The sequence below is a fragment of the Marmota flaviventris genome, chromosome 18, assembly GCF_047511675.1.
Source record: "Marmota flaviventris isolate mMarFla1 chromosome 18, mMarFla1.hap1, whole genome shotgun sequence".
Taxonomy (NCBI): Eukaryota; Metazoa; Chordata; class Mammalia; order Rodentia; family Sciuridae; genus Marmota; species Marmota flaviventris.
Window position 1 is genome coordinate 45,547,491 of NC_092515.1, and position 25,412 is coordinate 45,572,902.

Consider the following 25,412-nt stretch of genomic DNA (forward strand, 5'->3'; position numbering starts at 1 on the left):
TTCAGTAGCTCTTTTGAAGAGCTTTTTTTTGGGGGGAGGGGGGTACTGGGGATTGAACTCAGGGGCACTTGACCACTGAGCCACATCCCTAGCCCTATTTTGTATTTTATTAGAGACAGGTCTTACTGAGTTGCTTAGCGTCTCGCTAAATTGCTGAGGCTGGCTTTGAACCTGCAATTTCTTCTCTTTTTGGGGAGTAGCCTTGCATGTACACATCTACCACTCTTAATCCAGTTACCAGTTGATGCACATCTGAGTGACTTCCATTTGTCCTCCTCCTCCTCCTCTTCCGTCTTCTTCCCCCCCCCCCTTATTAGTAGAGACTTAATCCATGGGCACTCTAAAACTGATCTACATATCCATCCCTGTTTATTTTAGTTTGAATTGGGTGTCACTAACTTGCCCAAGCTGGCCTCCATCTTCCAATCCTCGTACTTTGATCTCCTGAGTACCTGAATTGCAATTAGTGTACCATCACACCTGGCTTAGGCTATTTTACATAAAACTTGTGGTGGACATTTTCAGAAATCACTTTGTGGACATGTGATCTTAATTTTTTTGTTTGTTTTTCAGTAAAGCCCTGAGATTAGAATCCTCTGGGTCAAAACACTGAGATTGAGTGAAACTTGTTTTTTTTCTTCTTTCTTTCTTTCTTTCTTTCTTTCTATTTTTTGATGGGGAGGGTACTGTGGGTTTAACCCAGGGGTGCTTCACTACTGACTACAGCCCCAATCCATTTTCTATTTATTTATTTTTTATTTTGAGACTGGGTCTTCCGAAGATGCTGAGGGATTTACTAAGTTTCTAAAGCTCACCTTTAACTCAGAATCCTCCTGTGTCTTCCCCCCAAGTTGCTGAGATTATAGGCATGTGACACTGCCCAGCTCTGGTTTAAACTTTTAAGGACAATGTCTAGCTATCTCCCAAAATCATGACATCATTTTTTTATCTCATCAACCAAATCTGAGTGTGACAGATGCTCCATATTCTAACCAAAACTTGCTTTTAGGGTAGAGGGTCTTAAACTTGATGAGATGGAATGGGCCTGTACAGGAATATGTCATTGCAGATATTTTCCTGGATTTTTAGCTTTTGCTTCAATTTTCTCTGTTTCTCTCTCTCTCTCTCTCTCTCTCTCTCTCTCTCTCTCTCTCTCTCTCTCTCTCCCTCTCCCTCTCTCTCTCCTCTTCTCTTCTCTCAGACTTTCTCTAGATCATTACATATATGTCAGTTTTCTAACCCACCCCACCCCCCACATGCCCTAATGCTCTGAAGACTCTTCTTCATTCCACAGTTTTACTGTTAGCTTGGGGACCTTCACCAAGAGGTAGACAGCAACTTCCAGGTTAGGAAGGAGCACTGTGTTTTTCAGTTGACATAAAGAAGCTAATAACATAACTATAAACCAGGAGGAGCTGAGAATATCTCAACCTCCACAGCACCAGCTGTGAACTAGGTCCAGAGAATATAGAGAGAGCATCTGCCTGGACAGGAGCTGGGACAGTGGATTGGACCACAGAGCATTGGATGGAAAACTTTGAATCAACAACAGACCTTGCTATTTAGGTAGAAGTCAAGGAGAAGCCCAGGACACAGCCACCTGGGAATATTATCACTCCTAGAAAGACACCAATAAAGGAGACTTGCTATCCTGGTGTGTAGGAATGAACCCAGGCTAGAATGAAGAAGCCAAGGCCTGTTAGGAGAAGGTACTGAAGGTCATCTGAGGTGGAGCCCACACCCCTTCCTCCAGGAAGTCAGGCAGAGCAGGCACTCCTGTCTCCTGCTGTACTCCCTATATCCTTGCAGGATTCTAGAAGATTTGACATCTCCTGGTTATGGGCCTGTCTCCCCAGAGGCCCCAGAGGCCCAAGAGAGCCCTCCAGGTCCACAGTGCTAGAACCAGAAAGTCCGCAGAATGTTTGTCAGGTGCATAAATAACAGTAAACTCAACCTCAGAGGGAGCTGTCCTCAGGGGAAGCCACAGGGTAGGAGGAGGGACAGTGGAGGAAAGTGGGTTCTTAAGAAGTGTCACATTTGCAGTCACCAGTGTATTTTCAACAGAGCAGCCAGGACAGAATAGGGACAGGTTTACACAGACCCTCAGACCAGGACTACAAGGACCTTGGAGGGAACTCAGGAAACTATGAATGCTGAGAGGAAGAAGGACTTCCCAGTACCACGGGCACAGTCACACTGCCCAGTTTGCTCAGGCAGTCCCCGTCATCCCCCAAGGTCATCATTCTCACCTGTGGGGATCTTGATTTTGTGTCCCCTCAGAGGAGCCCTCCTGGCTCCTCCAATTACAGCCCACTGCTCCTTCCTCTCCACCCCAAAACCCTCATGGGCCAGTGTTATGGTTTAGAGAGAGGGTGTCCCCCAAAGCTCATGTGTGAGACAATACCAGAAAGTTTAGAGGTGACATGATTGGGTTATGAGAGCCTTAACCCAATCATTGAATTAATCCCCTGATGAGGGTTCACTGGATGGTAACTGTAGCCATGGAGGGTGGAGCTGGAGGAGGTGGGTCACTGGGGCAGGCCTGGGGGTATGTATTTTGTCTTTGTTGAGTGGAGCTCGCTCTCCCTCTGCTTCCTGGTATGATGTCTTGAGCAGCTCTCCTCCACTACACCCTTCCACCATGATATTCAGCTTCTCCTTGAGACCTAAGCAATGGACCTGCTGTCTATGGACTGAGAACTCTGAAACCATGAGCCCCAAATGAACTTTTCCTTTTCTATGTTGTTCTTGTCAGGTCTTTTGGGCACAGCAGCAAAAAAAAAAAAGTTGATTAAATAGCCAGTGGCTGCTAGGATAGTAAATTAGTAACTCCAGGGGTGATGAGTGGGCTTCTGAGATCTCAGAGCAGATCAGAGGGGCACAGCCCTGTCCTGCCAGTACCCACTGGCTCTGGGGTCTCTGTGGGTTAAGAGTGGCTCTCCCACAGTGCCTATCCTGGAGGACACCATTCATTGCTCTGCCTCCTCCCTGGACCCAGGTCCTTCTATGTGCTGACCTGTGAAGCAGATCAACCACAGCAGCACAGAACCAGCCCTGGGAGCCGACCATGTGGCTGCACAGACTTGATGGATAGCTGGGCATCATGGCCTGTGGGGTCCTGCTGCTCCTCCTCCATGGCCAGGGTGAGGCTCCAGTTTGTGTTTGGCGGGACCCAGTCTGAGTCCCATCAGCCAAAGGGTGCAGAGGAAGAGACAGAGGCTGCAGGAGGGAGGCGCCAGGGAGGAGGAGGCTGGTAGAAATAATAGAGGACAGAGGGGAATGTGCAGCCACCCAAGGCTCCCCCAAATGCCCAAAGTGACTCCCCTGAATGGCAGACAGGGTGAGAATTTCTGATGTCACCACCACCAAGGATAAGGCAGGGTACGAGGGGAGACTGAGGAACCCAGAAGAGCAGGGCCAACATCCCTGTCTCTGGACGGGCATTCAGGACACTGAGTGCTGGCTGTGCTGGAGCTCCAGCTGCCAATGGGAAAAACAGCCACTTAGGAACACCTTCCTGCTGCCATTTGGCTCTAGGTCATGCCTTTGGCCAGAGGGGTGACCTGGCCCTCTCAAAGGGACTCCAGGCAAGGTTATCTGTCTTTAGGGGAAATACAGAAGGCCCCAGGCACTGGGTCCTAAAGGGGATCTGGGATGTCACTGGGTTCCTGTCACTTTAGGCACCTGAACTAAAAAAGGGTTTGGCTTGGCCATTAGGGCAAAGGTGATGGGGCTCTGAGCCTACAGGCAGCATCCAGGCCCTAATCAGAAGTTAGGCAAGGTTGGCAGGATGCCTGGGCTGTCCTTGGCCCTTGATCCTCTCCCTTATAGGCTTCTACTGTGGGGCCCCTTATCTCCTGCTACTCCTCCCCACTGTGCCCAGGAGGAGTCCACACTCTCCTCTCCCCATGGCACATCCACAGAGGGTCTTTCCCACTTCCCTGCTGTTGACCAGGCTCCTCTCAAAAGTCACTAGGAATTTCTAGACAACGAGAGCTGCCCAATTTCACTGATGGCTGCCATTATAAATAGTGTCTTGCTTCACCCATCAGAAATAATCATTAACAAGTCACAGGAGAGCACAGATTTGGGTTCCATCCTCTTCTGTCCCCCACCAGTCCTGACTCCTTCACAGGAACCATCAAGGCCTCAGGGTCTTACACTCAATGCCCAGGACATTGTGTGTGTGTGTGTGTGTGTGTGTGTGAGAGAGAGAGAGAGAGAGAGAGAGAGAGAGAGAGAGAGAGAGAGAGAGAGAGAGAGAGAGAGAGAGAGAGAGAGAGAGAGAGAGAGAGAGAGATTTTTTTTTCTCATGCTTGGTTTCCATCTACGTGACCACAACTCACCCTCTGGGGCACCATGCTTTCCCCTTCCTAACACAGGAGTCACCTCACACACTTACATGGTGCAGCTTCCTCCACCATCGAGTGGAAAGGATGATGAGCTGTTGACTTAACAAGTCTCTGATCAGGGACATTTTAGCAGACTTTGTCCATTGCTGTCACAACACAAACCTGAGGCACCTGTGATGCTGTGTGTGGCAAATTACATGAAAAGAAATTTCACCCAGTAAGGAATTCTGTGTAGGCAGCCTGTTACTGGGAAGAGGTGCGTACCACCCATGCCCCCTTTTTGGTACAAAGTGAAACCCAGGGTTGCTTTACCATTGAGCCATGTCCCCCAGCCCTTTTCTTTGTATTTTGATACAGCATCTCACTAAGTCGCTTAGGACCTTGCTAATTTTCTGAAGCTGGCCTCAGCCTCCTGAGTCACTGGGATTACAGACATGCATGTGCCTTTTGACTTGGAACATATCTTAGTTCAATTTGGGGTGATAAAACAGTATTACTGACCCAACACTGGATGGTGTAAAAAGGAAATAGATTTATTTAGCTCTGCTCAGGTGACCCTCTCTGGTTTGGTCTTAGTTAACGACATTCAGCTATGTCATAACATGGTAATGGCATGACATCATAGGACTTTGTGGGAGAAAGATCACATGGTGAGAGAAGAAGACTAAATAGACAGGGAAGAGGCAGACTTGCTTTTTTAAAAAAAATGCTTTTATTAGTTATTGATGGACCTTTGTTTATTTCTTTGTTTATATGTGGTGCTGAGAATCGAACCCAGTGCCTCACAAATGCTGATCAAGCGCTCTACCACTGAGCCACAACACCAGCCCCAGACTTCTTCTTTTGGAAAAACTCACTCACCTGAAAGAAATTAACCCACTCCTGTGAGAGCTAATTCACATTGGAAGACTAACATTAATCACTTTACAGGGCAGTCCTGAGCCAATCATTAGGTCCTACTTCTGAAAGGTACCATCTCACTGGAGACCTGTAATCCATGATAGGATCCTTTGCAGGGCAAACAATATCCAAACCATACCATTCTGCCCCCGCCCCCCAAGGTTCACTTCCTTCTTTCAATGCAAAATTCAGTCATTCCATGCCTATAGTCCTCAAAGGCTGAAGCCTTGCCAGCATGACTCCAAAGTGCAAAGTCCCAAGTCCCATCTGAAACTCAAGGCAAATGACTTCCAACAAGTTACATGGTTTCAGGATACAGGCTTGAAACACGCACAGGGCAAATAGTCCTGTTCCAAAAATGAGGAATAGCAAGTAGAAAGGGCTCCCAGACCCCCAGCAAGTCTGAAAACAACCAAAGAAGACAATAGATCTCCAAACTCCAAGTCCAGCCTCCCAGACACAGGGCAGGTTACTGGTCCCCAGGGCCTTGGGCAGCCCCGCCCCTGGGGTGATGCTGCTTACAGCCCACATGGCTGCTCTCCTGGACTGCATGCCATGGCCTATGGCTTTCCTAGGCTGGCATTGACACTGCCAGTGACTCTACACTTCTGGGGTCTCAAGATCAGTGGTCCCCCTCTCATGGCCTCACTAGGTATTCTGGTGAAGAATCTTTGCCGTGACTCCACTCCAACAGCAGGGCCTCCAGAACTGTCCTTTGAAACCCAAAGGGAGGCTGTTGTGACAGCAGAGCCCTTGGATTCTCTGCACCTGCAAAATAGCACCATGTGGGCATTACCAAGGTCTGTTGCTTGATCCCTTTGGAGCAGCATCAGGAGTCATGCCTGGGCTTACTTGAACCATGGTTGGACAGACCCAGAGCATTTTGCTAGAAAACAAGGAGCAGAATCCTGAGACAATGTTGGGGTCCCTTCCATGGTTTTCAGGCCTCTTGATGCAAGGGCACCGGGAAGATTATGTGTAGGCCTCAGGCCTTCTCTCCCATGGTTTTGAAGCAGAGAGCCTGGCTCCTTCCCACCCACAGTAATCTCTTTCACAACCTCTATATTCTCACCCAATCTCCCATTTTGCTCTTTAGGTGGGCAGGCTGTGAATTTTCCAGTGTTTTAGGGTATGCTTGCCTTTGCCAAGTATCATTGTAAATCTCACTGAAAATGACAAAAATAACCACACAACTCCTTCCATAGTTTGCTTAGAAATGTTCCCTGAATCCTCTAGGTCTTCAATCTTATATTTGACCTTCCATGACATCTTTAAGCATGAATACAGTGTAGCCAAGTGTTTGTAGTGATCAAAGGGAGCCTTTCTTCTAATTTCCACAGATGGCTCCCACTTCCTTCTGAAGCCTCCTTAGGATGGCCTTTACTAAGCACATTGCTATCAGCATTCTGAAAATGACCACTTAACCAATCCCTAGGAGGTTCTAGCTCCTTCCTAGTCTCTTTGTTGACTGAACTCTCACCAGGATTTCTGAAAATAGCAATACAAGACTTTTATTTCTTTTTCATTCTACAACTTCCTTTGTTGTTGTTGTACAGGATTTAACCCGAGGGAACTAAACCACTGTGCCATATGACAGCAGAGTGCATTACAATTCATATGACGCATATAGAGCACAATATTTCATATCTCTGGTGTAAAAAGAGTAGAGTCACACATTGCTTTCCTATATCAGGAAATTTTACCCATGCTTAATGCCCCTGCCAGGCTGGTCACCTGTCCTGCTGAAATGGGTAGGTAAAGGTAAAGGTAAGGGTAAGTCTGAGCTTAGCAGAGTTCAGAGTGACCCTCGCCCAACACTGCTGGAAGGGTATGTGCACTCGAACCCAATGGTGAGGGCCTGTCCCACTGGCCACTGGCCAGCTGTATCTGCACCTGGACATCCAGCCTGCTGTGGGCCTGGCCCTAAAGGCCTAGAGATTGCAGTTCTGGACCAAGACCCTGATGCAGAAGATCCAGGAGCTAAAGGGGGCTGAGGACAAGCCCAAAGAGCTCTAACTCCCTCTTCAGGGAGGGAGGGAAGGGCTACATGCAGGTGGAGTCTGCCTGTGTTGTCCTCTGTTGCTCACCCTGGAGCCAGGGTTGGCCCTCTCATTCACAGAGCCATTCATCCACTCTTCATTTGTCCTTCAAGCAACACTGATGAAGAACTCACCTCATGATGGTCATTGCCCAGGCTGCCATGGGTCCTCTCTCATTAGACACACTCAGTCAATCCCCCCAGGAAGCTTTGGATGGGTAAGCCCAGTGGATGCCCACCTTCCTCCAGTGAGTCTGAATATACTCCCAACTGGGCCTGAGTATACTCCTCCCTTCCTCACCTCACCTCACCTCCCCAGTACTTTCTGTCTCCTCTCCTCCAACCACCTAGACACTCTTCAAAGGAGGGCTATGCTGTGAGAATGTTGCCCACACCTGAGTGTCAAAATCCCACATCTACTTCTCAGTAAGTCTCAGGTATTCTCATCTCTGACATTGACCACTAGACAGACTAGACTAGAAAATCTGTTTACCTAAAGCCCTAGTATCTTGGTACATTCAGACTGCTGTAACAAATAGCATCACAAAGTGGGTGGCTTATAAACCACAGAAAATTATTCAGAGTTTGCAAGGTTATTTCCAAGTCAAGATTCCCAGCCTGGCATGGTGGCACACACCTGTAATCCCAATAAGTCAGGAGTCTGAGGAAGGAGGATCACAAGTACAAGGCCAGCCTTAGAAATTTACCGAGACCCTCTCTAAAAGGACACTCGAAAAGTCCAAGGACAACACCACACACCGGAATCTCACGTGAGAGATTTATTGTCAGTAGCATGGAGCAAACTGACAAGGCTGTCCTTCCTGGGATAGCAGCAGCAAGCATGCTTAGGGGTTGCGTCATGGGCTGGGGTGGGGTGAACCTTTTATCAGGCACATTCAGAATCGAAGCCTGGGAGTCCCTAGATAAAATGTCTCCTAAATCAAAACTTGGGAGTCCCAATATAAAAATGACTCCTGATCTAAAATGGCAGATTTGGTGTCAATATCTCATACCAATTATTCTTCCATTGTTATTTTCATAGATGTGGGGTTGTGGGGGGGACACAGTGGTGTTTCTTCTGTAGTTTCTTCAGCTAGTTAAGGGCACAGAATCTTATTCCTATGAAGGGGGTCAGGGAGGGTTTTAGGTGGAGCCAGAGTTTCTGGAGTTGGAGCAATTGACCATGAGTCATAGGGCTCCGTCTTGGGAGTCAGGGGCTGGTAGTCTTGAAGGAGAAGATGTTGATTGACCACTTGTTGGTGAATTTGTGTATCTGATCTTGCAGGAACTTCTGTAGGCAACTTAACAGACATGGTCAGAAAGGAACATAAAGGGGACTAATAGTGGTTCTTCGGGGTAGAGAAGCCAAGGCCACATTAGACTACACATTCCCCAAGGGGACTGTTGGCCTACTTGCTGTTTCCTCTTTTCTAGCTGCTCTTGTAGTAGTTTTTCTCTTGTTCTTCCTACCCCTGACTGGTGGACATAGAACAGCACTGCTCCTGTAGGTATAGGCAGAGGCCTCCTTTCTCTGCTCTTAATACGTCCAGTCCACAGCAGTTTTATAGGACCACAGAGGCTAAGGAGTCCAGTTGATTCTGGATAGTTACTATAGACTCAGCTACCTTTTGGATATCCCCTATCAGCTGATTGGAGAGCTGATGAAAGTGGGAGATGGATGTGGTTATTCCTGCCCTTCCTGTGGCTAGGCCTGCTCTAACCCCAGGCTGGCTTGTAGGGAGACAAATGGAATAGCCCATTTGTGTCAAGGGCTCATATGAGCACAGACTTTCCAAGGAGCTCTTTAGGCCTAGAAGACCTACTATTAAATGAGAGAAGCCAAAAATCTCTCTCCAGGAAGTATGAGGGCTGAGAAGTTGTCCCCATAACAAGGGTGGAAAGGACAAGGACTTTATTTGGGAATATAAATCTTTAACATAGCCAGAGTTATCAGGAATGTAAACACAGCATTCAATTTTTTAAATATTTTTTTTACTTGTAGTTGGACACAATACTTTTATTTTATCCATTTATTTTATGTGGTGTTGAGGATCTAACCCAGGTCCGCACACATGCTAGGCAAGTGCTCTACCGCTCAGCCCCAGCCCCAGCCCAACATTAATTTTAATGTCACAGATGTCCATCTTCTCAAGATATAGTTAAGCTATTTAATGTCATCTGATTCTGTAAAATATCTATTTTTGTTCCTTAGGGCTGGATACTCATACTAGTGAATTTCAAGCCTACGTGTTTAGGTTAGGAATATCTGTAGGCCTTAAAACTAAAAACTTCTGGCTTTGGCAGTTTCTCTAGATTTTTATCAGACATTCTGGCCTAATCATCTCTCTTTTTCAGCCTGCAGTCTTATATGTTCTTGGGGCGAACAGACGTGTATATCTTAGGTGAAGTGTTCTAGCTCTTAAGCTGATCTGATCTGTGCCTCTTTCTTAAATATCATTTTACAAAATCAGCAAATATTGTCTCTTTTTAAAGTCCATTTTGTAAGGTCAGACAGCAGCGACCAATAGGAAGCAGATTTAAAAGGATGCTGAAGGAGGATTTTTTTGAGATTTTGCTCCTGGGCAAGACCCTCAGATCAACTGGGCAGGTCCGAGGAGAAGTAAGCGGGTCTGGACCAGACTGAAATTTTTATTGGGCTTAGGGCAGGAAGGGAGGGCTTGGGACAGGACAAGGGTTTTTTTAAAGTCTCTTGTCCTACTGAGGTTTGCTGGGGGAGCTTGCTAAGATCCAGGATTGGTCTCGAAACCCCGCTTATTGACAGGTGGTTCTGTCAATGCCTGATTCATGGTTCTTTGGTGCACTCAGATTGCTTAATCACCTCAAACTGACCTAACGTCCTGGCCTTTTTGATGATATATGGTGGCGACATCCATCTGGCTACTTACTGCTGCCTAGGGGCACTGGGGAGTAGGGGACGGTTCAGGTATTGGCTCGGTAGAGAGGCAACCGTAGGTGTGTAGGGGCATCACGTTGTAGGTCACTCTGGCAATTTCACCCATGTGCTTTTGGGCAAACCTGAGGAGGCAGGGAGCAATCATTAATAGAAGTCCTATTACTAATATAGGAGTGAGAATGGGAGTCAGCCATGTAATGAGGGTTGAGTTTAGCCAGCCTGGACAAGGGTAATTTGATTGTTGCTGTTTAAGCCTTTCACCCAAACGATGGAGGGTGTCAACATTCTTTTCGATCAATCCAGTTTCATTGATACAGTAGCAACATTCTTCTTTCAGGAATAGACAGGTTTCTCCTTTGTCTGCCATCAGGAGATCTAGGGCTTGAAGGTTCTGTAATGAAACTTGAGCAATAGATGTGATTTGCCTTTGTAGGGAAGCGAGAGAGGCAGCCAAGAGAAGAGGCCAATGCCTCTACCGATTCCCAAAGTTGTTGTTCAAGCTTCTGAGTAGTGGTTACTGCATAAAGAAGTCCTCCTGCCCCCAGTCTGGAGGCAGTGAGTGAGGAGGCCTAAGAGAGTCCAACTACTGGAAAAAGAAAGACGGCCCATCTTGTCCTGGAAAGGGAGGTGGTAACAAGTCATATTCATTCAGCCTCACTGTACAAAGTTAATTGAGGGACCAAGGTGGAAGGAACATAAAAAGCAAAGGGCATGTTAAGGCTTAGATTTTTTGTTAGGGTACCATTGCACTATAAAAAGAAACCCAGTGGAGCAAAGTTTGGGAAAGAAATTCAAATGATTTGGTCACAGGGTGCTGAACCTGAGGAAGTTGAGCAGCAGGGGAAATTCCCTGATGAGTTATGAAAAAGAGGGACCTCCTTAAAAGCTGGAGAGAGAGCCATTGGAGTCTGATTGAGGTATTGAGAGGAAGATGAATGGGGATCGCAGTTAACGGAGTATGATCTAAACCTGCCAGAGGAAACAGTCTGAAACATCATTAACTTTGGATAAATTGAGAAGCTGAAGGCCCTGAACATATTAAGGCCATCCCTGAGAAAGGGTCAGCTTTAGGATGGGCAACTGCATCCAGCTGGTGTTGGATTTCCTTCTCTTGCTCCTGGAGGGTTATGTGAATTTGAGGGAACACTTGTATATAAGTTCTCCAGATTATGATAGAGGCTAAGGGGTGCTTAGAAAACCCCAAGAATAAAATTTACCATCAACACCAGAAGACCATTTCAGGTCCCATGGTTCCCAAATAGTTAATTTGGTGTTTGCTCATTTCTCATAGCAAGGCTGATCTAGGAAGTATTTCTTGCATGAAATATATGGGCACCTGCCATAGGTGTCAGGCCAGCGCTTACCAGATTCCACAGTTTGGTCTGATATGAAGCATAGCATTGCTGCACATATGTGGGATGGGTGGCTCAGTTGAATCCAGTAATGTTAAGGGTGACTGCCCTATTACAGCCAATGGAAGGACAATCACCTTGACCCATAAACTGAGAGCAGGTGGTGCCATCCTGGTGCCATGTCTCTTGGATGTAGAAGAACCATCTGTGGGTTGGGTTAGAAGCTTGAGAGGAGTAATGATTACTAAAAGAGGGTTGGCAAGAAATCTTGAGTTTGGTGGGCCCCAGTGTGCTGGAAGTCCAGGAGTGAACATTTGGAATAGGCCCTTTTTTTAAGGTGGGAGACATGGTATCAGGGGTTTGGCCCAAAAGCTTGCCACCAATGGGGTAATAAATATGACTTTTTGGGGTCCTGTCCAGCAAGGTTCCAATGATAGAGGATGCAGTTCCTGAAGTAAGTCTGTGTCACCTTATAGAAGAGGGTTTGATTCAGTTTGTGGCTGTACTGGGATTGAGCCAATGTATGGCCCAGGAAGGCAACCGTCTGCATGTTCCCTTGGGAGTTTGTATAGACTATGAGATAGGGCAGGTAGGACACAAGGGGAGAAGGAATGAGTGGAAAGCTTTGGTTAAGACAGGGCTCCCATAGAGTAGCTCAAAGGGGCTCAGCCTGATGGGGCTCTAGGGCTGCCTGAATTTGGGTGAGGGTCAACGGCAGGAGATTGGGCCAAGACAGCCTGAGTTCAATAGCAAGTTTAGTGAGATGATCCTTGAGAATGCTGTTAGCCCTCTCAACCTTACCCAAAGATTTGGGTCGGAAAGGGATGTGGAGCCTCCACATGATGTTGAGGTCTTTGGAGACTAGTTGAACAACCTGAAAAGTGAAGGCCAGATGGTTATCTGACTGGATGGAGGCAGGAAGTTGGAACCTGGGAATGATCTACATGATGAGGATGGAGGAGATGGTGTCAGCAGTTTCCCTGGAGGTAGGGAAGGTTTCTATGCAAGTGTAAGAGAGTGCTATCCCCCAAGTCACAAGCAGTTAGATCCTGTGCCAAGGCTTGCCCAAAGAAGTGGAGACTGTCCCTGAAACCTTGGGGTAGGATTCTCCATGTCAGATGTTGAGACCTAAAGGGTGTAGGGTCTTCGCATAGAAAGGCAAAGAGGTAATAAGAGTAAAGATGGAGAGGCACTGTAAAGAAGGCATCTTTAAGATCCAAGACAATAGAGTGAGTGGTCGAAGGGAGTAGAAGGGGGAATATGCAAAAGAAAAATGTGAGGTTTGGAAACCAGTGGGTGGATGGGAATAAATGCCTCATTAATTAGGCAGAGGTCCTGAACTAAGCGATAGGCTCCTGAGGGTTTGGGTACCAGCAATACGGGAGTGTTGCAGGGGGAGTCAGTAGGGATGAGGAGTCCCTGGGCAAGTAACCAGTCTATGATGGGTTTAAGTCCCTCCCTATGGGTTTTGGAGATGGAAAGTTGGGGACGCAAAGGAAATTTACTTTGGAGTTTCAGCTGGATACAGACTGGCTTGTGGTGGGAGGCTGTGACTGCTTTGGAAGTGTCCCAGACCTGGGGATCAACTAGGTCAGGGGGAAATGGCACCATAGGTACTGTCGGGTTATTAGAGAGGGTAAGGATTAGAGGCAGAAGAAGATGGGTAGTAGTATTCTTGGGGTATAGTTGGAGGGTGGCTCCTAGTAGTTGGAGAACATCTCTGCTAGGAGAGGAACCGGACAGGCTGGAATGACCAGAAGAGAGTGTGTGATACTGTGTCCCTCCAGGGCACAGGTCAGCTTAGCAGTTCAGTTTGGGAAGAAGGGTTTGCTGTCAGTCTCCATAACTGAGACCTGGGAAGGAAACAGAGGCCCAGACTGGGCAGGTAAGACAGAATAGGTAGCCCCCATGTCCACAATGAAGGTTATGGACTTAACCACTACCTGGAGCCTTACCCTGGGCTCAGCAAGGTTGATGGGTGTCCTTGAGTCCAGGCTTCTTCAGTCTTCTGCGAACCCCAATAGTTCAAGAGAAGGACTGCTTGGCTGGTCATACCCATGCATGGAGGTGCCAAAGAAGGGCCAGCCATGGGGCAGTTGCTCTTTCAATGTCCTGTCTGCTTACAGGTGGCACACGGCTTGGAGTGGGGCCGTGGGTTTGGGCATTGGCAAACCTAGGAACCATTGCATCCACATTTGAAGGCTCTGGCGGAGAGGAATCCTGGTTCCCCTGTGAAGCTCTCATTGGAGCCATAGGCCTCAGGGTCACCATCAAGGCCTGGGTTTGGAGTGTTCCCTTTTTCTGCTATTGAGCCTGCCTGGATAGTTCATCCAACTCCTCCTGGGCATTATAGTCTTTAAAGGCCATTTCACCAGATCTCAGATAAGGGTCTGAGGGCCCTCCTCAGCTCCTTTGAGCCTTTTCTAGTATCATGAGCTGATTGAGTAATGAAATGGGTTGCTAACACTGTAGCCCTGGAGGCAGACTCAGGATCCAGCTTAGTATATTTGGTGAGGGCCTCTGTAAGGCCCTTAAGAAATAAGGCTGGATTGTCATCTGGATCCTGGGCGATTTCTCTCAGCTTATTAAAGTTATCCACCTTATTAGAAACCACCTGCATGCCTGCTATAAGATATTGGACCATGCAAGTGCAGTGAGGGCGACCTCATTGGCCATCTTGATAGTCCCAGTTGGTTCAGTTAGGGGAGTAGCTGCTTTACCTCGGGGGAGAGTCATATCTGTTAAACAAATTTGATTAGCATGATCTCGTGCAGCCTGCTGAATGTGGGCTCGCCCATCTGGGGTAAGGGTGGAGGAGACAACTACATAGAAGTCATGCCAGGTAAGATCATAAGTCTTAGAGAGGTATCAGACCTAACACATATGAAGGTTAGCTAACACAATATAATATTACAATTAAAACATGGATTTAAAAAAAGGCTGAGAGATTTTAACTTTTTTGTGGAAAAGTAGCAAAATGCTTTTGTGTTTTACAATATTAATCTTTAAATAGATTAGGCTCTCCTTAACTTAAAAATACATTTAAATTGTTTCCCACTGTCAAAAGTAAAATAAAACTTTATATCTTACTGATAACAGGTTCAGTTGTACAACATTAAATGATATAAATAAATCCCCAATAAAATTTGTTATCCCTATGATTCTAAAATTACCATAAAAATTTAGTTTGGTGAACACCAGCTTGATATAATATTCTTTAAAACCTTCTACCTTAAAGACTTGCATACCTGGAAAATATGAACACATTTCATATACAAAGAAGAGGAATAGCACCATAATTCCATTGATGTTTTTATATTGACCATGTTTAGCTTTTAAAGAAGACTTAGACTTTGTAACAGTTGTTGTTTAACAGTTGTATTAACCTAAATTCCTTCAAGATTATTGTTCTAAAAAGTAAAACATAATAAACACAATGTTATAGGTAAATTAATGTTTTAAGAAATCATTGTCATTTTAACACATAGATTAAACTTTGATTTATATCAGTACATTAATATTTGGCCTTAGGGAAAAAACCTTCATTAGCTTTGACTGATTCTCTCTCTCTCTCTCTCTCTCTCTCTCTCTCTCTCTCTCTCTCTCTCTTTCTCTCTCTCTCTCTCTCTCTCTCTCTCTCTCTCTGTCTCTCTCTCTCTCACACACACACACACACACACATCCAACTTATACAGACCTCTTTATCACTTATTTAAACCCTCTTATTTACTTCAACACATAAAGACTTTCTTATCCAGAAATATTTTCTTTTCCTTCTATTAAATATGGTTCCATCCTAAAACCTTCTAATTTCTCTTTCCCATCTGTTAACCCCTTTTATATTCACTTTTTGAAACAACCCTTCTCAATTTCTGAATTTAGACAAATTATTCCATTTTAATGAGAAGAAACACTTTGTTATTTAAAGTACTTTAATTGAAACACAGTTAAAATTTTTGGACCTCTTTGAATAGAGAATCACATTTGTTTAACATTTCATGAAAATACAATGTTCAAGTATATAGAATTATACCTGTTGGGACTTTAAATTTTTAGTAACCTTGTTTTCAGTGGTGACAAAGCAATTTTAAACTCTTTTTTAATTTTATCAGTTTATGAAAACAACAATAAGGTTACCTAACGGAATTTAAGGACTTAAGAGTACTTTATGTTATATTTAACAGTTAACATTTTAACTTTGTAGATTAATCAGATGTCTAATAAACACATTTATGAGGAATCCCATGTCAAACCTAACTTACTTATTTTTACCAAGATATCAGACAAGTGTATTGAACAGTATTAGCCATTTCTTCCTTGTTGAAGAAAAGTCCTAGAAACAATTAGACATTTTATCGACATCAGTATTTTATTCTTTGACCACCTGGAGAGAAGTGTGAGGTAAATAATTCTAAAGACATCTTTACTTTCATCTGTTTACCAATTTAGATTGAACTTCTTAAATCAAGTGAATTAAAAGATCCATTTCTATTAATTTATGAGCGCTCATTATATGTATGCCAATTTGGATATCATGTACATGATATATGGACATACACACATATAGACATACAACACATAACACAAGTGTGTACACAGAACACAATAACAAAGGCCTTGTATCTTTTTGTAGGCGAATCTTCATTGCAATGTTACAGATGTTTAAAAAGTTGAATAAAAATAGGACTGAGCAGAGAAACATTAACCTGGGTATGTAGGATCAAAACATGAGCTTGAAAAATATGGAATTTAAGGAAAAAAAACAAAGAGTCCTAGAAAAAATGATCAGCTGGTAATTAATAAAGTATCATACAATTAACTTTTTGGTTTAGTATAGTATGAGTTCAGGTAAAAGACACTTTTACTTTTTTTTTCCCCCTAGGGCCTCAGATCATTCTCCTACTGCGGCTTCTTCCATTTACATTTCAGTGTAAGTCCTTCCTGACTTAGGTCTGGAAGGAGCTGGGTAAAACTGCTATTCCTTAACCCTGCTCCCAAAATCCCCTGCCTTCCTAGGATATGAGACAGTTGGATAGGATCATGGACAGATAGATCCTATGATTAGGTTAGGTATTGAAATTCATTACTGTACCTTGAAGGATTGGAGGTAAAGGACCCTAGCCTCCTCTCCATTTAGGAGAGGTCACTAAGGGAGAAAGGGACATGTACCTGGACAACTCCCTCTGACCCTGCTACTTCACAAGAGAGAAGCAAAGGTGCGGGCTGGGTAGAGGGGGCCGAGCAAGAACGAGTAACAGGTGGTCTTAAAGTAGGTGAGCAAGGTCCCAGAGGAGTCAGAGCAGAAAGTGGAGAATGGTAGGGAGAAGGTCTATCAATGGGTCAAAGTCTGGGTTTTCGGGAGAGTCTTGAGGTCAAGAAAAGAGGGTTTAAAAGCCAGCAGAACCTGGGCTAGAGAACAGGAAGAGGAGAGTGATGGTTTGCAAGAAAGAAAAGGGAAGGCCTGAGCATAGGGGATCTCTTTGCATTTCTTCAAGTGCTCACAAAATTTAAAAAGTTCCCTAAAAAATGTTGGGATCTAGAGAGCTGTTAAGTGGCCATTGGGAATCATTGTCTAAGGTATAAAGGGGCTAAATTTGGTTCCAGAGACAAATTAGTTTCTGTTCCTTTAAGTCAGGGGTAAGGTGGAGTGAGTCTAAACTTGCTAAAAGGCAACCAAGGGGTATCCAGGGGATGGCAGAGGTAGTTGCCCCCATGGCAAGAGAGAGAGAGTTCCTAGGGAGGAACAGAGGCGTCCCTCTGTGTCTTCTCATACTGAATGAGCAAGAGATAACCTCAGGATGGCAGCTGGGGCTAAGGCCCATAGGGGTTCTCAGTGCCTGGCACCAGGGCTTTGAGCCCAAAGAGTAAGCAAGACCCAGAGAGAGATCTTCTGCTAGAGGTGAGACCTTCTGACCTTATGGATTCAGTTGATGGTAGGGACCAACTGTAGCTTTCAAAGCCATGGTTGGCGGTGCCCCTGACAAATGGGACCCCTGGGAATGCCAGATGTTCCACGGTCACTCTTGGGACCAACAGGTTGTTTGAATTCACTAAAGGCAGGTGAACTTACCCGAATCAGCTGGTGGTGGATGAGAAGTCAAGTGCTTAGTGAAATGGAACATGAGTTCGCATTGAGGGTGGCCTAGGATTCAGGATAGGATCCCAAAGCAGGTCTCCAAAGGGAGAGCAAGGTCAAGAGCCAACCCAGGTCCCAGCACCAGTGAAAGGACACTCATAAGTCCATGCAAAGTCCAAGGACCACCCCACACACCGGAATCTCACGGTAGAGATTTATTGTCAGTAGCATAGAGCAAACTGGCAATGCTGTCTTTCCTAGGAGAGCAGCATCAAGCATGCTTAGGGGTTGCGTCATGGACTGGGGTGGGGAGAAACTTTTAGCAGGCACATTCAGAATCAAAGCCTGGAGGTCCCTAGATAAAATGGCTCCTGGCCTAAAATGACAGACATGATGTCAATACTGATCTCATGCCAATACTGTTTCAAAACTAAAAATGAATAGAACTAGAGATGTAGTTCAGTAGTAAAATTCTACTGGGTTCAAACCTCAGTCCTGAAAAAAGAAAAAAAAATTAAGATGCCAGCAGATTGGGAGTCTGTGGAGAGCTTGCTTTGGCTTTTTCACTCATGGACGGCACCTTCTCACTGAGTCATTACATGGTATAAGTGACAAATAATGCCTCCCATGACCATATTGAAGCAAGAATTAAAGACAGGCAGTCAATGTAGATAGGTAATAGGGTTGATGGAGAAAATGGAGGCCAGTTGGAGTCCAGGAAGTTGGAGACCACCCCTGGGAGACTGGAATGGTAATGCCTCCTGAGCACTTTGAATACCAGGATTCTCTGCCTATACTGCCCCTCCTAAAAGGTGGTTCATGAAGCACCCCCTGAACAGACAGGGAGCTGCTAATTAAGGTCCCCTGGGCTGCAGCTTCCTTCCTGCCCCATCACTCCACCTTGGCCCTTCCAGCCCACCTGCTTCTCACCTTTTGGCCATTCCACCAGCATTTCCTGGGCTTCGTCAGGAAGGAAGAGATAAGGGGAAAAAGAGAAGGAAAACAAAGAAAGTCTAAAAGGTCTAAAAGGTGCAGGATGCTCTCACTTCTTGGGATACCAGGATACCACCAGCTATGGCCCCCTTCTACTTTCAGGAGAAGTCTGTATTACTACTTTTTGAATAAAACCTCCTTTATATGCTTGCCTTGGTACTTCCCTAATGTTCAGACTTAAACATTTGAGGAAGAAGAACTCATCACAATAACTGGTGGTTTCATATTCATCCCCTAAGGATCCTAACTCTTTTTCTTTTGGTACCTGGGATTGAACTCACGGGCACTTGACCATGGAGCCACCTTCCCAGTCCTATTTTCTTTTTTAATTTAGAGACAGAGTCTCTTAGTCCCTCAACATTGCTGAGACTGGCTTTGAATTCCCCATCCTCCTATCTCAGACTCAAGAGCCACTGGGATTACAGGCATGCGCCACCAGGCCCAGCAAGGACCGTAAATCATAATACCATCATGCTGGAGATTAGGATTCAATGTGTGAATTGGGTGGACACAAGTTTTCACACCCTAGCACTTATAGCCCAAGATCTCAGCAACCAAGATTGCAAACTACTGGAAAATGTGTCTGCCTATTTAAAGCAACCCATTCACCCATCTATTTCCATCCCAGAGAGGTGACAGGCCTCACACATGTGAGAAGCAGAACTGGGTTTTTTCCATTGACTCTCGAGCCTGGGCCAGCTGATTATGTCCAGGAGAGCCAGGTGGGGTCCTCAGGGTCCTATATCTTGAAGTTGACTCTTATTCTCTGTGAATCTGCAGACATGTGAGCCCCACAGTGACATGATTATAACACATCTGAGAAGATGTTTCTCTGTGTGGTGTGTCCTGCAAGAGGCCTCGGAAAGCTCAGGAGGTCCAGAGAAGAGATTCTTGTCCCTGATTCCCTGAGAATCTCTCCATCCAGTAAGGTGTCCTTCTGCCTTGCAGAATTCCCCCTGCAGCCTCCTGACCATCCCCCACCCACTATGGCATCCACATCATTGATTTTCCTTCTCCCCTCATTGCTCTCCCTAAGCTTCTCTGGCCCCTCCTATAAAACCCTCTCATTTTTCTCATTGTACAAAGGTAACAAATAATACTCAATTGCCTCTGGGTTACCTCAAATCTTTTTCTCTCAGACATTAAGAGGCTGGATTTCTCATTACAAAGACCTTGGGAGCCCCCTCTCCCCAACCTCTGACTGACATGACCTCCTGGGGCACCAGTTTTCCAGGGGAGATATGCCTTTTTCCATTCACTACATTTAAGCCCCCAAACAAAGACCTTTATGAATTTTGGGCAAAAGATGACAATTCCATTTTGCCATTTGGGCCACCAGGGCACAGACAAGGTTAACATTAAGCCTGTTGGGACCCAGCGCAGGAAAGACTTTCCTTTTGGTGAAGACTGATGTGTGCATCCTTATAGCATTTACTGAGTTCCTGCAAGCATGCCTCTTTGTTTCAGTTCTGCAGAAGCACACTGTATTATCCAAAGGGGCTCCCACAATATGCTGTAGATTTTTAATAGATTTTTAAATAGCCTTATTGTTGACTCTAAGTGTGTGCGTGTGAATGTGTGTGTGTTTGTGTGTGTGTGTGTGTGTGTGTGAGTGTGTACAGTGCTAGGGACCACACCTACCACTTTGGCCTGCTAGGCAAGCACTATACCACTGAGCTACATCCATTCACAGCCCAGTGTGGAATAACTTATATACAATTAAATTAATCTCTTGGGTGTACAATTTACTCACTCTGAGGTAATATGTAAGATAAGCAAACACCACCACCACAAGTTTTACCAGTTTCTTTCACTTCCTAAACTTCCTCATGCCCCTTTGTAGTCCTTCCTTGCCCTGAATCCTGCTCTAAGGCAGTCACCTAATTGCTTGTTCCTCTAGTTGTCCTTGCCCCAAATATGATGCAAATGGACACTTTTAGGAATGGCTCTGTCACTTCACATCCTATTTTTGAGACGAAAGCAGATCTCAGATTCCTTTTCCTGGGGAGTGGCATTCCTTGTAGGCACACACCACACTTTATCCACTGACCAATTGATATACATCTGAGTGACTTCCATTTTTTGACCAATTCTAATGAAGCTCTTAGGGACATTGTCAGAAATTATTTATATGGACCCATGCTGTCATTTCTGTTGAGAAAAGACCTGAGAATAGAATTGCTGAGTCACATGGCAAGTGTGTGTGGAACTTTTAAGGGAAATAACAAACTGTTCTCCAAAATGACTCTGTCACTCTGCATCCCTACCAGCCATTTATGAGGGTATCATTTGCTCCATATCCTCTTCAACACTTGGTCTTATGGGTCTTAGATTAAATTATATTTAATCTAAGGACGTGTTGGGAAATCTCATGTTTGTTTTGACTTTTAGACTCTGCCTCCATCTTTCATTCTCTCTCTCTCTCTCTCTCTCTCTCTCTCTCTCTCTCTCATCTCTACAGATGTATAAAGTAAAATATATACAAACGCATACACAGGTACGCTCCTGAAACTCTTCATCATTTCTCATTATTACTATTATCTTGGTCATTGTCAAAACCAAGGCCTCTGTAAGATGGTGCCATAAATGGCAGAGCCCATGGGGACCTTCACCCTAGCAGACTCCAGATCAGGAAAAAGCACTTGTTGTCCAGTCATCACAAAGGAGCTTATAATAGGACTGAGCTGGGAGGAGGCCCAAGACCATCTATGAATTAGATCAGGAGATTCAGGGCAGAGAAAGGATCTGCCCAGGCTGGAGCTGGGGCGATGGCTTGGAGCAGAGTGCACTGGAAGGGGAACTGAATCCACAACAGCCTTGCTGATTGGGTGGAGGTTAAGGAGAAGCAGTGCTCTCAGAATGCTGGCTACTCATATCTGGATAAAGCTGATTGCTCCCCAAAGTGCATGAAAAGGACACAACACTGGGCTGTGAGAGCCTATGGGGGCTAGGGGGAAGCTAGCAAAAGTCAGTTTGCAGGGGAACCTCTAGGCTGCCTGAAGTTGACCCCCACACCCCTTCATCAGGGAAGTCAGGTTGAGGAGATCCTCCTAACCCAGACTGGCTTCTATTCACCCATGCAGGGCTCAGAATGTTTCAGAATCTCCCAGAGGCACCTAATCCCTGGGAGTTCCCTGGACCAACAGACACTCATTTCACATCTTTCCAGTGGATAAGTTACTGTAAACTGGACCTAGGTCAAATGCTGAGAGGTAACTACAGAAATGCCTTCACAAAGAAGAATCAGACGGATAAGGAAGGGGCCCTCAGAGGTTCTTAGAACATCCTCTATAAGAGATTAGGAATGATTGAAGGGCACCAAGTCAGCTATGAAGGTCACAGTCACATGTCCCTGCCACGGTGCAAGCAATTCCCCTCACTCCAGCAAGGTCATATGTATTTCTCCATCTCTGGAAATCTTCATTCTGCACCCCCCAGAGAAGCCCTCCAGGTTCCTCCAGTTACTTCGAGCTCTCTGTTCCCTCCTCTCCTCCACAACACCCTCATGGGCCTGGGTCAGCAAGGACAGGGAATTAGTGACTCCAGGTGTGAGGAGAGGGGTCCTGGGATCTCAGAGGGGCTGCAGAGGCTGTGCGGCACCTTGGGAGGTGCCCAAGGGAAGAAGAGGGGTAGGGCCCTGCCCGCTGCACACTGGCTCCATGACCTCTGAGAGTTCAGAGTGACTCTCCTGCAGCACACCCCTTGCAGGGCACCACCCATTTCCCCGCCTCCTCACTGTCAGGTCCAAACTCCACCTGGCAGAATGCTGCTCTGCATTTCCAGGTGAAGCCCAGGAATACAGAAGCAGCCCTGGGAGCCGACCATGTGCCTGCATCGACTTCCTGCCTGGCTCATCATTGTGGCCTATGGGCTCCTGATGCTCCTCATCCAGGGCCAGGGTGAGGCTGCCATGGGGAGGGTGATAGAGACCAGGTTGGATCTGCCAAAGTGCACAGAGACAGAGCCTGAGCCTGGAGGGAAGGCACCAGGGCGGGGGAGTTGGTAGAGAAGACAGATGAAGGGGATGAGGGGCAAGAGGGTGAGCCAGAGAGGGTCAGAGCTGCCTGAGGACACCCCCATGGAGGAGTGAGCTAGTGTGAGGGGATTGTGAGGAGCACAGTATGGGCAAGTGAGAAGCCTCTTGGCAAAGGAACAGGGATAGAGGTCCTTCCTCTCCTGTGTGTGGTTGTGGCTGTAGCTACTACTCACCCTTGGATAATAACAACAGCAATATAAGAGCTTGTTGGTTACATTTGGCTCTGAGTGTTTTGACCCCTTGGCCAGAGAAGTGCTGGCACCTTCTGTAGGAGCCAAAGGAAAGGTAATCAGTGCTGGGGGTTACAGAAGTACCACTTCTCAAAGCTGATCAGAATGACTGGTAAGTTCCCTTTCCTTGCGAACCCAAGCTGGCATGGCTTGGATTGTGTTCTAGAACAAAGGTGAAGTGCTCTGTACCTTCTAGAATTCTCGAGGCCCCTATCATAAAGTGTTGGCAGGAGAGTACCATGCCCAGGGAGTGTCAGCAGCTCTGGATCCCTCCCAAGGCAAAGGCTTCTAGTGTGAGCATTGGACATAGACCCAATTTTCCCACTCTAATCTGCACAGAGGAATCCATGCTCACTTGTCCCACTTAGACCACCACTGATAGGCTTCCTCCCTTACCCGGGGTCTTGGAGAACCAGAATTATCTCAGCAGGAAGATTTTTCTAGCTTCACTGAAAGATTCTATTTAGAAGAGTCTTTTTTTTTCTTGAAATCACGTCCAAAAAAAAAAAAAAAAACTGAGTATGAGAGGGTATAGAATTGAGTCCCACAGTCTTCTGACCACCAAGTCCTGGCTCCTCCACAGGCCCATGTAGGTCTTAAATAGGGTCCAGGTCTTACACACTACTCTTCTTTGTCTCTCATCTAAATGGTCACATATTTTCTGGTGTGACCTTTTCCACATCTTGAAACGAGGAAACTTCACACAACTACATACATGGTAGAGATTCCTCCTGCTGTTTCTTGCAGGGCTTCTCTTAAAGGGAGCAGCTACATAATGTCAACAGACTCCAAGCAGGAATATTTAGCAGGCTTTGTCCTTTGTAGTAACGAATATCAGGCATTAGTGGCGAGTGGCCACGTGAATTACATGAACCAAGAACCCATCTGGCAAGGCATTGTGTGGAGACAGCATGTTGGTAGGGACAACAGTGTGTCTTTAGATTTGGAGAGATGCTGGCCAATTTCCTTCTCTGATCCTGTGAGTGCATGCTGCCCTGGCCTGTCCTGTACCAGGTAGCTTCAAACATCAGATGCTAGTGTACTTTGTGGGAGAGAGGAGGCAGTTTGGAGTTTTTAATTTTTCTTATGGAAACCAGTTCAGATCTACCACATTCTAGAGTGAGAACTTGAGCCTGGGGGAGGGAAGGCTCCAGTGATGTGGGAGCTGTGGAGATGTCAACAATAGCAGGAGAACTGTGGACCTGACTACCAACTTTCTGCACCCTGAAGCACAGAGAGGACTGAGACAGCCAGAGAGCTGCATAACACCCTGATCAGGCCCATTCTAGGGGTAGAGAGATGAGTTAAACCCAATATGCCCAACATCAACTTTTAGCAAATATCATGACTTGGACAAACCAGGTATATCTAGCTTGACTTTCCACTGCCTCCTTGCCGTGATCCCCAACCTCAGGCAGGACAAGATTTGTATGGTCTGAACTCATCGCTCCCCTCCTAATGTCTCTTTCTGAATACATGAATGATGCTTCTTTATGTCATTTCTTGTCTTCTCAACCATGAGATCCTTGAGAATGGGAAATTTTAGTTCTATTCCCACAATTCTAAGTGTCTGACATGAACTGGCACAGTCAGTGCAACGGACATTCTTTACCCATCAGCCCAAGAGACATTCTGCTAGAAGTTGCTAGGGCTGAAGGATGGTGGCAAGTCACAGGGGCCTGGTGAGCTTGGAAGGATAGGCTGTGACCCAGTCGAGTGATAGTGCTGGTGGGGATAGGGACAGGGATGGGCAGATAGATTCTGAAGTGAATGTTGACAGATCAGGGTCCCTCCACAAGGCTGAGCTGAGGAGGGCCAACCAGGCCACAGTGATGTAGGTCAGCAGCTGATTGATGAGACCTGAGCCTGAAGTGCATCTCTCTGCCCACAGGCCAGGACTCAGTCAGCCCCATCCGGACGACTCACACCGGGCAGGTGCGGGGCAGCCTTCTCCATGTGAAGGGCTTCGATGCAGGGGTCCACACCTTCCTGGGAATTCCCTTTGCCAAGCCACCTCTAGGACCACTGCGCTTTGGAGCCCCTGAGCCCCCAGAACCTTGGAGTGGTGTGAGGGATGGGACCTCCCACCCGGCCATGTAAGTTCTCCCGGGAAACCTCAGGGCTGGGGTGGGGTTGGGTACTACAATCCCTGAGCCAGGCTGCAGTGGCTCCTTCATCTAACTAAACTGCACTGCAAGGCCTGGGGCTGTAGGTCAGTGGTAATGTGTTTTTAGCAACCTGATGCACCGGCTTTGAAACCCAGGCCCTAAATGAACAAATATAGAGAAATATATCTCTCTGCATTGGGACAATTCCCACATTCATTTTTCCAATGCAGGAGTAACTTTGCCAGGCCCCTGCCTCAGAGAGTGGAGGCATTATTAGCTCCAAGTACTGAACACAGAGCAGAAAATAATGTCCCTGGATTTGGCTTATTCCAGGGGTTCTCTCCCAGCAGGGGAGATATGTCTGGGAGAGGGCGGCTAGGCTCTCTGAATCTATAAAAGACCTTGACTCCAGA

At 46.2% G+C, this 25,412-nt stretch overlaps 2 protein-coding genes across 2 annotated transcripts in view; both read left to right on the top strand.

The window, feature by feature from the left end:
- The window catches only part of LOC114106805 (cocaine esterase-like), a 49,044-nt gene that overhangs the window by 18,554 nt on the left and 5,078 nt on the right, over nt 1–25,412 (top strand). The window contains exons 2-3 of the mRNA XM_027953953.3: nt 22,409–22,524; nt 24,783–24,987. Of these exons, the coding sequence (XP_027809754.2) occupies nt 22,449–22,524; nt 24,783–24,987 (281 nt within the window). The 5' untranslated portion in view covers nt 22,409–22,448. The remainder of the gene's footprint in view (nt 1–22,408; nt 22,525–24,782; nt 24,988–25,412) is intronic.
- Nucleotides 1–25,412, top strand: part of LOC114083347 (cocaine esterase-like) — a 126,642-nt gene that overhangs the window by 18,550 nt on the left and 82,680 nt on the right. The window lies entirely within an intron of this gene.